At 41.5% G+C, this 15,999-nt stretch overlaps 1 protein-coding gene across 8 annotated transcripts in view; it reads left to right on the forward strand.

The window, feature by feature from the left end:
* NSMCE2 (NSE2 (MMS21) homolog, SMC5-SMC6 complex SUMO ligase) overlaps positions 1–15,999 on the forward strand; it is a 230,332-nt gene that overhangs the window by 165,616 nt on the left and 48,717 nt on the right. For 2 of the 8 annotated variants that reach the window (XM_065903317.1, XM_065903318.1), the window contains exon 7: positions 803–14,626. The exons of the other annotated variants lie outside the window; for them this stretch is intronic. In XM_065903317.1, the coding sequence (XP_065759389.1) occupies positions 803–864 (62 nt within the window). In that variant the 3' untranslated portion in view covers positions 865–14,626. Of the gene's footprint in view, positions 1–802; positions 14,627–15,999 lie in introns of those variants that run through there. 8 annotated transcript variants of the gene reach the window in all.

The raw sequence follows: 15,999 nt of genomic DNA on the forward strand, positions 1-15,999 counted from the left end.
AATCCAAACAGGAGGAATGCTTAATTACCAAGGATACTGATTAGTAGACATGGCAGGATTACTTTAAACATTAGTGAGGTCATGAACATTTGAAAGCCATTATTTAGGTCTTGAGCCTTTAGCTGATAGGTCTCATACTTACTGTTGTGACAGAAGTGATCCTTGCTGTAGTTAGATGACCATATCTCATTCTATCTGATATTATAATATTACTTTTATAAGAGCTTTATTGGACATAATTCACATACCATACAGTTCAACCATTTAAAGTACACAATGCAGTGGCTTTTAGTATATTCACAGAGTTGTGAAACCAAGCACCACAATTTTAGAACATTTTCAGAAAGAAACCCTGTATCCATTAGCAATCACTTCCCATTTTCCTCCAACCCACCCCCAACCCCTACCCCCCATCCCCCTAGCTCTAGGCAACCACTAATCTACATTCTCTCTTTAAAAGATTTACTTCTTCTGGACATTTCATGTGAATATGCATATGTGGTCTTTTGCAACTGGCTTCTTTTACTTAACATAATGTTTTCAAGTTTCATCACTGCTGTAGCATGAATCAGAGCTCCATTATTTTCAGTGCTGAATAACATTTCATTGTATGGATAGACCACATTTTATTTATCCTTTCATCAACTGATGGTCATTTGGGTTGTATCTATTTTTTGACTTATGAATCATCCTGCTATGAACATTCATGTACAAGTGGACTTACGTTTTCATTTTCATTTCTTGTGGTATTTGGGAGTGTAATTGCTGGGTCATATGGTAACTCTATGTTTATCCTTTTTAGGAACTTCCAGACTGTTTTCCAAAGCGACTGCACCATTTTACATTCCCACCAGCAGTGTGTGAGGGTTCCAATTGCTCCACGTCCTCGCCGATACTTGTTACTATCTGTCTCTTTGATTGTAGCCATCCTAGTGGTTGTGAATTGGTATCTCATTGTTTTGATATGTGTTTCCCTGATGAATTAATATTGTAATATTTATTTTACCAACCTAAGGCAAGAGCTTCAACCTTTATGCTTTCTTATGAACATAATGGAAACTGCCTTACATTACTGGGTTGATGTTCTCAAACACCACAGTTGTTCTATACAAGATGAATGTCATTTATGGGGTTAGAGTTATGCCTGAAAGAATACAAAGTGAAATGACATGAAGTGAAGATTATGAACTCATCTGGGAAATTTGTTTTGCAGGATGAATTCATTCACAGTGTTCTGAGACCTTTATCTAAGCTACTCAAGTACTCTTATGTGACATTTGCTGGATAATCTAGGCAGCACTTTGGTTAAATCCACAGTGTGATGTCATCCAGTAAACACTTGAAAGTGGAGATGCATGTCTCTTCTGGTTTTATCAGTCCAGATTAGCAGTGCTTCACAGCACAGTGAACTTTCTCCTCTGTGATCCATCAGTCTGGGTCTCACTGTGGGCCAATAATCTGTCACCTGAAACTACTTAAAATAGGTTGGACTTTCTTGAATGTCGTGTTGCTGTGATGACATCGGGGTTTGGCTGCACAAGAAGGGAAAGCAGTGTTTTATAACTTGTGGTTGCCTCCGTATCCTTCGTTTCCAGCAAAAGCACTGTGATTTTTTAGCCTTTGCTTATATGCCTAGACTTTATTCTGTACCTGTTGTACCTTTCATCTCTTTACAGACTGAGGCTCCTACTGTGGTTATCTTTGTATCTCTGTCAAAGAAAAAAAAGTTGTGGAGCTTAGAAGGTATCAGAGTTTCACCATCTTGATTTTGCCAGTTGGCAGATATGTAGTGTGTCCACAAAGGCCATTTGATGACAGAAGAAAAAAATTAAAAGTTGTTCAGAATTGAGAGGATGCTTTCTTCAGAGAAGGTCCTGAGTTTTCTCAGAAAGCACCCCCAAAAAAGAGATCCTGATGGTAGCCTGATCATGTTTCCTGACCATAGAGAGGATGACCACAGAGATTCAGATTCTCCCCCAGTCTCTGCATGTCTGTGTCCAGTTAGCACAATTCAGAGTAGGTCAGGAAGGAATTAAAGAGGGAAGGAAAAATAACTCAGAGTGGATAATTAATCCTTTCATAATGTATCATCATATGTTCTGCCTTCTTTGTTCCTCAACTTTTAATGTGCATTTTTTGTAGTTTGGTTTGGGGTGAGGTTGAGGGGGGCCTGGGAGATTGGAAGTATATGAGTCAGACTCATGGGCAGAGCTTGACTTTTGTCTCCCACAAGGGAAAGGGAAGCAATAACATTATACATTTATAGAGCTGGGTTTGTTTTTTGAAGCTTTAGTAAATTCTATTTTGAGCATTCTGTTACCTAAAATATTATTTTGGCTAAAATTCAAGTATGTCATGACCGAATGATAATTGTTGCCTCTAATGAAGATCTCCAACTACCCCATAACCCTGCCCATGTGCCTTTAGAACTATCAAAGACGAACTGAAGCGTGTTTATAAAAGTAGGAATTATAGTTCAGATTCTTATTTTTGCAATGATTAGCTATTGAGTATAAAAAATAATACTGGTTAGCACTTACTGAGCATTGACTATGTGCTAGGGGTTGTACTAATAACTTTACATAGATCATTTCATTTAATTCCTTCCATAGCTCTCTGAAATACGTACTGTTATCATCTCCCCATTTCACAAACCAAGGTTTAATGAGATGTAGTGCTTGCCTTATCCAGAGCTTGTGAACCCTGAGCTCTCCAACAAGCAGCTTCCCTTATGTACATGTCATACTGAGTACTATGGCCTCCCCATTCCTCTACCAAATCACATGCGAGAAACAGTGGAGGGAGTGGAAGGGTGGGCAGTGAAGAAATGTGGGGAAGAATATAAATGAATGAAAGAGATAGCAGACCTCAAATAGGGAAGCAAATTGATGAGTTTTGCTGTAGTAGAGTTTGGGTTTTTGTTTTTATTTTTGTCATGGTAGTTTTTACCAAAGCTTTTATGATTTCCTTTCCCTCTTATATTCTTGCATATAAACATAAAGCAATAACTACTTAGGAGAGGCACACTCAAGGCTGGTTATTCCTATAGGAAAAGGCCAAGGTGTATCTTTCATGAAACAAAAACAGATCAGAGATTTTTGTTTGTTCTTTTCTATTAAGAAATCAGAATACAAAAAGAATATTATACTGGTTTTCCTTCAGAACGCCGAGCACCTCTGATTACTTATTTTGCATAGAAAATGTAGAGTAGATATAGAAACTCAGGAAGTGTTTTCTTTCTGATTGTAAGCATGAAGTTTTTATAGCCACTTATTCAGTTGAATTACTGTGATCACTTCACTGGGCCATTTTACTGTGAGACATACTAAAATCAATGAATTAATTCAAGTCTTACATTTTCTCTCTCTCTCTCTGTCTCTCACACACACACACACACACACACACACACTTCCCACACACCTATTTTTAACAGACTCTATTTCATACCATTCATGCTTTTTAGTCAAGGTAAGTGTCTGAGTATACCATAGCTGAAGTAACATTCCTATAAAAGAGCCTTGCCAAAAAGCAGCTCTTTAAGCCAATAATCTTCTCCAGTGTAAAACAGACTCCCTGGAGTTTATCTCCCTCAGTCCTTCCCCTGTGCTATGAAGGTAGCCCTTTTTTAATCTGCTGTATAAAATCTTCACTAAGTAGTCATCTTTGATCAAGGCACTTCCTGGGACAGACAGCTCCTTCCATTTTCAGGAAGTTCTCAATGGTGAAAATGGATTTCTTTTGTTGAGCCATATGTTGTGTTCTGTGATGCCTGCTTTTCTCAACACTAACCCTTTCTGGAGTGAAACACGGTGGAATATTTTAATTAACAAACATTTATTTGTTACTTACAGTGGGCAGTTGCGAAATGTTTCAAAACAGTAGTATATGTGCTTAACCGTTGATGAGGGAGAAGAAGCATGGGCTTTGAAGTCAGATAAGAGCAAAAATAATGCTGACTGTATGCCAGGCACTGTTGTAAGCACTTTCTATAAGTTAGCTCATTAATTCTGACCACAGCCCTCTGAAATACGTACTACTGATATCTCCGTTTCTACAGATGAGAAGATTGAGACACAAAGTGAAGAAACTTGCTCAAAGTCACTGGGCTCGTAGGTGTCAGAGCCGGCATTTGAGATCACGCATTCTGGCTGCAGAGACCCCACTCCCAGCCTCTAGACTCTGTTGACTTAGCCAGAGCATCCAGTCCTGTGGCTGCACCTTCTAAGTCAGCCGGTGTAGAGACTTTCCTTAAACTGCCTTCACTTTAGTCTCCTCACCTGTAAAAATGGGCCAGTTTATTGTAAGAATTAAAAGGAATGCCATTGAACATGACCAGTGGCTCTTAACATCTGAGGGTTTAGTTTTGCTTTTTTTTTTTAAGTTTAGGCTCCACCCGGAACTTCTGATTCATTTAAATACTTTGTGGTATGTGGTTTGCTGTCACCAATTTGAGACTCATGTCAACATTGCTTAAGAATAAGCAGGGTGGGTTTTTTCTTAATTAATCTTCTTGATAACTGCAAAATTCATTACAGCATTAGTCAGCATGGGTAGGATTCAGTTTGGGATGATATTAAAGAGTCTGACTTCATAATCCCAAGGGGGCTGTTCCTTTCAGATACTTTAAAATGCACTTCCTTTCTCCATTTATTGCTGAAATATTTATCTGCATTGATATTCAAGGCGGTATATTTCATGAATAGCTGGTGCTAGTCACAGGGAGTGTGACATTATTTTTTCCCTCATTTTGATGGCTTCTTTACTATGACCCAGTGAACTATTCTAAAAGTAAACCCTTAAAAATATGAATAGCATCACATGCAAATATTTTGCAGTTTTAAATCTGTATACGGTGAGACTCAAGAGGTTATAGGTATTTTGATTGACGTGGCTTCTCATCAAAAGTGCTAAATCCAGAGGAGATCGTTTATCCTTGTGCTGCCTTTTGAAAGAGAAAGGAGGACCCCCTAGAGAAAATGTCACAACTTCTTTCACACATTTATTTAAGGAGACTCGGGGGCTAGTTAATTTCATTGAGAACAGAGGGAGGACTTTTGAGTGCATGGCAGGATAGTTGCCATGGAGTTTGAGGATTGTTCCTTTGACCCCATAGTTTTGCCCCTCGTGGGCCGTAACTGGGTCACTTCAAGGGCTTTGTCATTCAGGTCTCAGTCTGAGCCAGATCAAAGATAACAGGGACGATTCGGAAGATGTCAGGGGTTTGCCTCAGCAGAGTGATGCTGTTCCGTTCAGCAGTCATCTGCGGAACATTGTTCACGAGGCACGAAGGAGACAAACACGCAGTGGACACCGTCCCCCACTCATGTGTCCGGCCTGTGGGGGAGGCAGGAGCAGGCGGTTTTAGTGCAGGTCAGCAAACAGTATGGTGGAGTGAGGTACTGTTGCTTGGGGAGTAGACAAGAGGCCAACCTGGCAGAGTGGGCATGGGATGAGCATGGGGCTCATCTGAGAAGGCTTCCTGAGACCTGGAGTGCTGAGATGAGTCTTAAGGATGGATCGACACCAACGAGGTGAAAGGGAGTGGGACCTTCCCGTGGCCTCTGTAGCCCCTTAACCTAACCAGCAGCATCAGCTGCAAATAATGTCCTGACTTACTGACTTCAAACCCCATCCTTATTTGACTGTTAAAGAAAAAGTTCATTTCTGGGTCTCCTTGATTAGCTGATTTTGTGAAGTAGAAGCTATAAGAAAAAAACAACAAAACCCTGTGGGCCTTTTTGTCCCTGAAATGAGCAGTCTGCCTTACCCATCTGGCCTGACCTTCTCCATTGTAACCTGAGCAGAATTGGCTGGGGAGTGTGCACGGGCGGGGGAGAGAGGGGGCCCTGAGGAAGATCACCCGCCTGCATGGCTGGCAGCCCAAGGGGATTGTAAAATCAGTGAGAGCCGGACAGTAAGCATCATTCAAAGCAGTCATCAGCCCAAAAGGTTGGTCCCTTGGCCAAAAGTAAGAATAGCCACTGGCTCCCACCAGCCAGCTTACATCATTTATCAGCTTGGTGACCTTCAGCAAATTGCTTTGCTTTCCAGTACTTTGTTTTCTCTAAAGTAAGGACTAGAAACGAAGGTGGGGATTTAATGAACTAATTCATAGAAAGCACTTGGAGGAGTTTCTTGTTAAGTGTTAGCGGACAGATTAAGGGACCTAAACATACCAAGACCTGTGCAGTTGAGTGAGGTGTTCAGTACCAAGCTTAAATGCTCTGGGGGCTTTCCTGGTGGCTCAGCTGGTAAAGAATCTGCCTGCAGTGTGGAAGACCTGGGCTCCATCCCTGGGTTGGGAAGATCTCCTAGAGAAGGGAATGGCTACCCACTCTACTATTCTGGCCCAGAGAATTCCATGGACTGTATAGAACATGGGGTAGCAAAGAGTCGGACAAGACTGAGCAACTTTCACTTTCACACTTTTGAATGCTCTGTGAGCTGTTAGTTGACCACACAAGGCAATTTATTCATTTATTCATTCATTACTTATTCAATGCATGTCTGTTAGGTGTGTCCTAGGTGTTGAGCACTGTTCTGAACATCTGGAAAAAAATGAGAGAAATCGGTCCATGCAGAGGAAGAGCCCTAGAATGTTCCAGGAATGACCAAGAGGTCTGTGTAGAATGAACAGGGGGAGGAAATACAGGAAATGAGATCAGAGTGGCAACAAGGGGCCGTTCTCACAGAGCCTCATAGACCTTTATAAAGACTTTGACTTTGAGGTCAGTATGGAGTGAGAACTACGAGGAATTCTAGCAACTACTACTGATTATGGAGCTTGTAGAATTGCTTCACCTGAGTTATCTGGTTCGGATCAAAGAGAGAGAACAGATTAGAATGATGATGTAAGGCAAATGACACTGTCCCCAGGGAGGAAGCTGAGATAAGAGGGGTTAGGGAGGCTTCCTGGGGCAGTGTTCGAACCCAGATCTGTGTACTGTAATTGAATGAGCATACGGACATGTTTGGGGCTTCCCAGGTTGTGCAGTTGTAAAGAATCTGCCTACAATTGCAGGAGACCCAAGAGACGTGAGTTCGATCCCTAGGTTGGGAAGATCCCCTGGAGGAGGAAATGGCAACCCACTCCAGTATTCCTACCTGGAAAATCCCATGGACAGAGGAGCCTGGTGGGCTACAGTCCATAGGGTTGCAGATTCGGACACTAGTGAGCACACAGGCACACACATATGGACTTGTTTGCCACCAAGTTGATTGTAGCAGAACTAACTTCAGAATCTCCTTGACAACTGCCTAGGAACTGGTTAGAAACCGGGTGCCCTTGCTTCCAAAGGACTCTGGACATCAGAGACGGAGACTCAGAGTACACAGTGGTCCCCACACAGACGTGCTTTCCAGGGACACCAAGTGGTAGGACACAGGGTTCAGGCTTTGGCCTCACACCTCCGAGTGTCCTCTGTTTTTCCAACAGACGCCATAAATGTGGTCACGCCATATTTAAAGACCCTAGTATGGGTGAATGCTTTTTCGGGGCAGGGTAGAATCAAAGCCCAAAATACCAAAGGTTCAACTTCCTGTTACTAACCACACTAGACCAGAAAATGAGGCACTTTTCAGAGCAGCTGTCCCCACCCGTGAACCTGCAGTTCAGCTTTGACTCACAAGAACCCATGGGAACTCAGACTCCTTACCATGAAAGAAGTTGTTCTCAACTGAATGGACACCCCAAAGTCAGGTTGTGTCTTCCAGTCCAAACTGCAGTGCAGAATGTGAAGGACAGACAGAAGTTTTGCTGGGAATAACATCATTTGTTTTTCAAATTGTGGGACTAAGTAAGGACCTACCCAGAAGCCTCTTAATCCATACTCAGCTATTTTGAAATCTGTGATGATTGTTGAAGGAGCTGAACTCTAAAATAAAGAAGCAAGCAGACAAGCATCAGTCACTCAGTCATGTCCGACTCTTTGCGACCCCATGGGCTGTAGCACGCCAGGCTCCTCGGGTCCATGGAAATCTCCAGGCAAGAATGCTGGAGTGGGTTGCCATTCCCTTCTCTGGTGGATCTTCCCAACTCAGTTCTGGAATTGAACCCAGAACTCCTGAATTGCAGGCAGATTCTCTACCGTCTGAGCCACCAGGGATGCCCCATGATAAAGAATAGAGGGGATTAATTTTCCAAGAAGTATGTAAATTAGTTGCCTAATATGTGCAGATTATGTGGTCTCTGCCTCCTCCAGCTATTTGTGAGGGATAGGTAATGTTCTCTCGTGGTACACTCTAGGTACTCTGTTAGCCATGTATTCCAGTTGCTGCACATAAATCCAACTGTTAGTACTCAGCAAAAATGGAGAGAGACAATGATTACAATGAAATAGTACAGGTGATGCCTGTCAACTGCTTCATCTTGTGTCAGCCAAAGAAACAGCATTCTTTCTAACGTGGAAAGAGATATTGCTCAACTTTTCTAAGAGATGGTCAAGTTGACTTCGAGTCATATGAAACTTTTATTTTATGTTTGACTTTAGAGTTCATTCTTGAGATAAGATGTGGATTCATTGTACTGACAGATGTACAAGCTAGCATCAAGCCTGATTGTGAATTCCAGTTTCTCTGACTGATACAGACATAGGCAAATTGTTGGATTTCCATTAGTAGCTAGTGAATAGCCTCATTTTACAAATTTATTTTTTTCTTTGACATTGTTGTGATGAGTAAGTGAAAATCGGTGTATAAAGATCCTGACAAGTCATTTTATATAAGTGGTACTTCCACCCCGTTCCTAAGAAATGTGGATGTGGACTGCACCTCTGGGAGCCAGTGAAGGTTTTTAGGCAGGGGAGTGAAATGATTCATGTAGGTTTTAAGAACAATGACTTTGGGGTCACTGCGATGTGTGGGCTAAATGTAGAGAGACCTGAAACACGGGAAGAATGAGCAAAGAAATGGTGACAGAGACAAGGGCCCGAGTGAAGGCTGTGGCCATGGAGATGCAGGACGAATCCAGGTTGGGGAGGTTTTAAACGTAGAATTGAGAAAGTTTGAGATCTAGTTGAATTAAGACAGAGTAAAAGAATTATCAGAAGTAAAGGATGACTTTTAAGTTTTCCAGCTTATGGAGATATTGAATTAACCAGAACAGAGAATAATAGAAGGCACTGTTTTATTGCAGGCTGAAACTTTATGCTTGGCACTGAGCTAAGGCATTAATGTATCATTTGATTTAGTCATCATGCCAACTCTATGGAGTCAGTTACGTTGGACCATTTTACTGTTGTAACAATTTAAACTCAGAGAAGTCCGATGCCGTGCAGACAGTCATTGTCTCCCGAGGATTTGGATATATATTTTCTGACCCCAGAGCCTCACTTGAAACTGCAGCAAGAAACACGCCTTTACTCCAGAGAAGGGGAAATGGAGGAGGGTTGGGAGGGTGCAGATAAAACATAGTTCTGAAAACGTTAACCTTGAGTCACTTATGTCAGGCAGAGATATCTTGAGGGCAGTTGGAAAACCAGGCCTGTAGCTTTGGGGAGGGGTTGGGGGAGATATAAAAATGTGGGCGTTGTTGGCATATGGTTGGCATGGAGGAATGAGTGAGATCACTCAGCAAGGGGTGTATTAGTTAAAGAGAAACAGACCCTAAGAAAATGAAGGTTAGAAGATGAATGCTCACCTAGTTTAGGAATTTAGAAACACTCGTATACCTATATGCAGTGGAATTTTTTCTGACCAAAGTATAGCCCTGTGCTTTGGTATGTAAATTTGAATGCCTTTATTTTTCAATAGTTAGATATTGAGTGTTCTTGCATACCAGTCATGAAAAGTTGGTCCCTGCCTTCATAGAGCTTGTAGTCTAATGAAGATCCCTAGATAAGAAAGCAATTAAACAGTAGCAAGTCATTGTCAATTACAGTATAGGCTTCTGGATTATCACAGGATGTTCTCTGGGAGTCCTATAAAGGATTGACTCTGAAGCTAGATTTGGAAAACAGTTGCTGGACCTAGAAATAACTATAGATTCTGTTTCTGAAGAAATGCTTGAGAATGATTACAAGAAAATTTTTTCTTATATACTGAAATTAATTTGCCTACAGGTTATGCAGGAAGCTGGATTTTTCAGGTGTGTAAGGCAAAAATTCAATCTACGGAAGATGATTCTGCAAGTCCTTGAGGCAGGCAGAGGCACGGTCTCTAAGTCAGTCTCCCACAGACAGTTTTTTCTTAAGTGTTGCAATTTTTTCAGTTGTGTACCAGATGAAGTAGTTGGCTTGCCATGAGGAGCCACATTATACTAAAAAAAAAAACCACTTATCTTTTAATCACAGCCTTGCACTCCACACAGCCAGAGCTGCACAGTCAGAGAGGCACACAGGGAACTAGGCCCACCAAGAGAGAGCTGGTTGTGGCGCCCCACCCCGTACCCCTTCTGGGACCCCAGTGCTCTGCTGAAGCCTGCCTGTGTCTCCTTCCCCACCATGCTTGCATCTCTGCATATAAAATGATGATATGATGCACTCCACTGTAGCAAATATTAAGAGTCAAATGTGTACCCTGAAATTTCTTAGATTTCTTTTCCTGGATCACTCTGACACCTGCATAAAACGGGGAAACAGAAAATTTCTTTGCCATCAGAACAGAAAATTGCCAAACCTTCATATTGTACTGTAAGTAGCTCAGTCTCAAAGCTTTTACCTTGAGATCCATTCCTCCTCTTGAGAGGTTATCTCGCCCAACCCTGGAGCCAGACTGTCTGGGTTTGAATTCCTAGTCCCCCAGTCACTGACTGTGTGACCTTGGGCAAAATACTTAACCTCTCTGCGCTTCAGTTTCCACGTGTGTAAAATGAGGGTAATAATAGTACCTCCATCCTTAGGGTTATGTGAGGAGTATGTTAATCTATCTAAAGCACTTAGAACTGTACCTGGCATGTGCACAGTAAGCATGTGTACCTGGCGTATGTAGTGAACCAACCATAAAGTTTAGGTGCGAGCGTTACTGCTGTATTATGCTAGTGGAGGGAACAGTATGTGAAGATGGTAGCCAGGCCAGTGAAGATCAATCTTCCCAACCCACTGCGAATCAGTCACAGGTCAGCTCCCCTGTCACTTAGCATGGAGGGAAGAGTCCAGCATTTATTTCCCTCTTCTCTTTTAACACTGAGGACCACTGGGCCATGGCAGAATGGAGCAGGTAGTCGATTTCAAGCCCCATAGCCAGAGACAAGGGACTTTCTCTTCTTTAAAATAGAAACTTCCTTCCTTCCAAACACATGTGCAATGGTTATGTTTAGAAATCCTCCAGGAGCAATATGGGAAGATAGCTGAAAGCATGGTGTATGGTGTGATGACTCGTGGATGATAAGTTGGTGGGCACCCACCCAGCTCACCCTCGTGCCTTGTCTGTTCCGCAGCGTGTTCTCAGATCAGAAGGGGAATGCGACTCTTTTCTCTGTAGCCGAACCTTTCTGTCAGTCCTATCCAGCTGCCAACTGCAAGCCCCCGGTTAGCACGTTTCTTGGGCTCATTTGCCTCTAAGAGCAGCAGAGAATAAATTCTAGATGTTTAAACAGGTGGAATAAGCTCCAGCTTGGAGTCAGCTGGTCAGACCTCATTGTGATGCCACTGGAACATCTCCCTTCTAAACCTCTTTCCTCACTTGGCCCTAAAATCCTCTGATACCTCCCTCCTTACAAGAACCTGCGAAGTTGGAGACTTTAATATAGTTAGTAGATCATCAACTTCTGGACTTAAATTCTAAATCCCAAACGGTAGAGTTATAAAGGGCCTTTTGACTAAGCAATGGTGTAATTTATTCCCTGGAGGATGTGTCGGATCTTGTTTCCTTTTAACTGCTTACGGGTTAAAAACCACGACTGTGGCCACAGAGGTCAGACCCCAGAGTCTGTGTGCTGGATCCAGCCCGCATATGTGTTTGCTTTGGCCCACGTGGTTGTGTATACTTATATCAGTTAGTTGCAATATACAACAGTTGGGAGATTTCACATAACGACCCACGTTTCCAACTTTTTATTTTAAATATGCCAGATCTGACAACACTAGGTCTCCCTTCCCTCCCATGGGAAACAGTCTGCCTGAGTCAGGGAGCAGTGCCTCCACTTTGCATAGTCCCCACCTGGCCCACGTCCTTACACCAGCTCATTGCCTAACCCCAGAGGAGCTGAAATATATAAATCTCAAAGAGCTGGTGCTATTCTCTTTACAATATAACCCCAAATGAAAAGTGAAAATCCTTATTACACTTGGTGACCCAAATGTAACAAGATGCTAAATACTGAGTCTCAGGCCTTTGCTCTCTGATTTAAGACAGAATCGCAAGTAAAACATTCTTTGTGTCATTTATTTAAAAATCACACATTTGAAAATTATCCTTGCCTGATGCTTTCCCTGAGTCAGAGAACAGTTTTTGTCCTCTAACCTTTTTCATGGTAAAATTTTATGCTGTTCCGGTTAGTACCAGTATTACAGGCTAAACGACTACCCAAAGGTGAACCCTCTGGCCTTGTCTTTAGTCATCTGCTTTTGGCTGCTGAGAGATTTGAGGTTATGGGCTGGATCTGGGGAAGGGAGGGTGGAGGTCTAGAAGGGAAGTAAGATACATGTTTCACTTCCACGAGTCCTGGGGCCACAGGACACAAAGGTAATGGGTGCCCAAGTATTTGTTCATTGCTTTCATTGGGAATTTCATTTGCCTTTCTTTCTGAGCTGCATGGCCAGCCCTCGCCCACAAGGTTCTACAGCACCCCCCCCCCCCATTCAGGCAGGCATACCTCAGTTCCTGAAACCAGCCCAGTTCAAATTCTTCTTCCTTTGTACCATTTCTTTATTCTGAAGATGGAAGAGTACATTTCTCATACCACCTGCCAGCCACCTGAGGGCAATTAGAGCGTGCTAACATGAGGCCGGCGCACAGCAGTTCATGAAAGAATCGTGTCATGAAAGTACAAAGCATGGTTATTACTGTGCAGAAGTTTAATCAGTTTACAAAAATGCATTGAACACTGGGGGCTTTGGATAAAAAAGTCATATGTGCGTATTAGTCATCCATTCCATTGTCATCACTGTTTCGGTCTACCATAGAGATGTTTTATTAGTTCATTCAAATTCCCATGACTCCAATTTCACATGAGGTCGTGGATTCCTCTATTGAAAAGTTTTTTAGTAGCTTTGGTAGGTCTGAAATTTCAGAATATTGAGCAAGGCCTGAGCTAGAACATGATCTAATAAGATTGGACTGTCAAAACAAGAGGCACTAGTCTGTGATTACAAGATTTTTAGGAAGAAAATGTTAAAACTCTGCTGTGAGAACCTCAGAAAGATAATAAAACAGGTTAGAAGCCAGTCTTTTTCATGTCTACTCTGATAGGTGGGACATCCGCCTTTTTAAGCAGCAAAAGTGCAGTGGAATGAAGTGTGATTCAACAGAAACAATAGATAGTATCTTTCTATTGGGAAACTCTAATTGCTTATGTAATCAGTAAGATGAAGCATCTGAAAATACTTGAAATGTTTTGTTCGAGCCCCAAAGGGTACTCAGAGAGACTAGCTCCAAAACACCCAAATAGAGAAGATACATCATTGGTTAATAACTCAGTTTGGTGTCAGAAGTGAGTTCCATTCCCAGGCTTCCACTGTGAGATTTGAAGCAAGTTATTTAACCTTTTTGCTCCTCAATTTTTTTTATCCCTAAAATGGGAATTGGAACATTATGGAAATGTCATGGGGATTCAAAAGAGATAATGTGTAGAGAATTCTTGGAGCAGTACCTAGCCTATGAGTGGCCAAGAAGTGATGGTCATTGCTATTCAGTTAAACAGAAATTTGTAATCATTGTTATTTTGGATATTCAGTAATGGTTTTCAGAATAAAGGCTGATATCATCATTTACTTCTAAGTTTTCCATAATTACGTTTAAATACTCAGTTGCTCACTGCCCCTTTTCTTAGTCTTATGTATACTTACCAGTGTCTTGTTCATTCTCTGGTCATTTTTCACTCTCTGCTGATACCATTCTAATGAGTAAACAATTTAAGGCCCAGTCTGAATGGAGGTTTAGGCTGAGTCTGGGACTGAGTCACTGATCTATTATTTTAGCCTTCTGGAGGTTTTCTTCTTTTATGTTTGTTTACTTCCTGTTCATTTACTGAAGATTATAATTTTTGCATCATATTGCTGAATTACAATGTAACAAATGACAAAATATGTTTATGAAATGCCTTGTGTTTGTAATCACTTAAAATAAAGTGTTAATAAAGAGTATAGTTTATTGATGAATTTATATAGACTCCAAGGGGGAAAACCCACTGCTCGTGGTGATCTCATCTCTAAGATGTTACATAATCACAACAACTGAAACCTAATTTATTTTATTACCAGATTAATTGGGGGTCACAGTTACATCCTGGTAGTTACTACCTTCAGACTATCTTCTTTTTGTAACTTGGGGGAGGATTTTGTCCTGGGGACCCTACTGTAGCACTTGACCCTTGCGGAGAACTTGGATCTGAACACCCAGAGCTAGAGGCAGAAGCAGATCATGCCTTTCCTCTACCAAGTAATAGAAATGTAGAAGAAAAGCACTCTCATCATTCTGGATGAAATTAGACATCAAATAAGAATTCCCTTTAGCTCAGTCTTTTGCTTCATTGAAAACCCAGAATCTTTGTAGAAGTATAGGGGCAGGGAAAAGGTACACAAATTGTTACCTCATTTTTCCCATAAAATCTCCAAAGAAGGGAATTCTGTTTTCACCTTAGACTCTCAGAAGCATGGACAATAGAAACAGTTCATTTGCTCTAACATAGTTTATGATGTCACCAGAAATTCTTTATAAAATGGTCAGCATGAGTATGCCATTCAATTCATAAACCATGCTTTATCCGTGCTGTGTTGTGCAATATGTCAGCATTTCCCCTTTCTTTCCTGTAAATTGTAACTTTTCTGGTGATTGGCATTTAAAGTCTTTTCCTGATTAAGGAATTGTCAGCTGAAATCATCAGGGATTTCCCTGTAGCTGTTTTGAAAGAAGTCTGAAAAATTTAAGTGTTGCTTGGAAATTAAGAAATGTGAAATAGTTTGTGTGAATCTCAGTGATGAAATAGAATCAAGATGACTGTTTTTCTTGAAAATGAGAGAATTAGAGAGTTGCAGACGGAATCAGGGAAATCTTAGAGATAATTAAGTCTTTCAAACATTTAATAAACCTCAATGTCTCTGTTCTCTGCCTTTCTAATGATGATGTACTTATTACATTTTAGGAGCTCAACTGAAATAGAAACATTAAAATAAAATTTCAGATGGTTGGAAAGTGATTTTTTAATTTAATTTCTTGATATACTTAGAGTTAACAGAAACCTTTTTTAAGGCATTGTTAGAAAACCTTCTGAAGTATCGATCCATGTTGCATCCATAGTGCCATCAGAACAAGGGTGGTGACTGGGGTAGCATTAAGTATACTAGACAAGATGAAAGGAAAGAGATCTATTTCAGGTGCAGGGACTATGTAATGAGCTTTCTGCCCAATGACAGGATGGGGTGGGGTAAGTAGGAGACAGCTGGTGGATGTGATAAAGAGTGGGGGGCCTCTTTGAGAAGAGCCGTGAGAGAAAGCGTCTCAGAGGAAGTGACTCGAGCTGAAGCAGAAGGAATCATCAGGGACAGAGCACAGGAAAGAAAGAACTCAGCAGGTACATAGGCGAAGAAAAGCATATCCAAGGGCCCTAGGGCTCAGATGACTTGTTCCAGAAACAGTGAGGAGGCAGATGTAGTTGGAACATAAGGCAGGAAGGGTGGGGTAAGACCTGAAAGGTAGGAAGGGGAAGCCCTGATTAAAAAGAAGGGAAAAAAAAAAGTCCATTACTGGTTGAAAAGAATTAGCAATTGGGTTCATTTTATGAAAGCTTCTCACTCGTGTGTTTCAGAATTATTCCAAGTCTAAATATGGCATGTCAAAAAGACTTTGAAGAAATAGTAAGGGCCTGTATGCCAAGACTGAACCAACTGCAACTTCTCAGTTTGT

Source organism: Muntiacus reevesi, chromosome 12 (assembly GCF_963930625.1).
Source record: "Muntiacus reevesi chromosome 12, mMunRee1.1, whole genome shotgun sequence".
NCBI classification, from domain to species: Eukaryota; Metazoa; Chordata; class Mammalia; order Artiodactyla; family Cervidae; genus Muntiacus; species Muntiacus reevesi.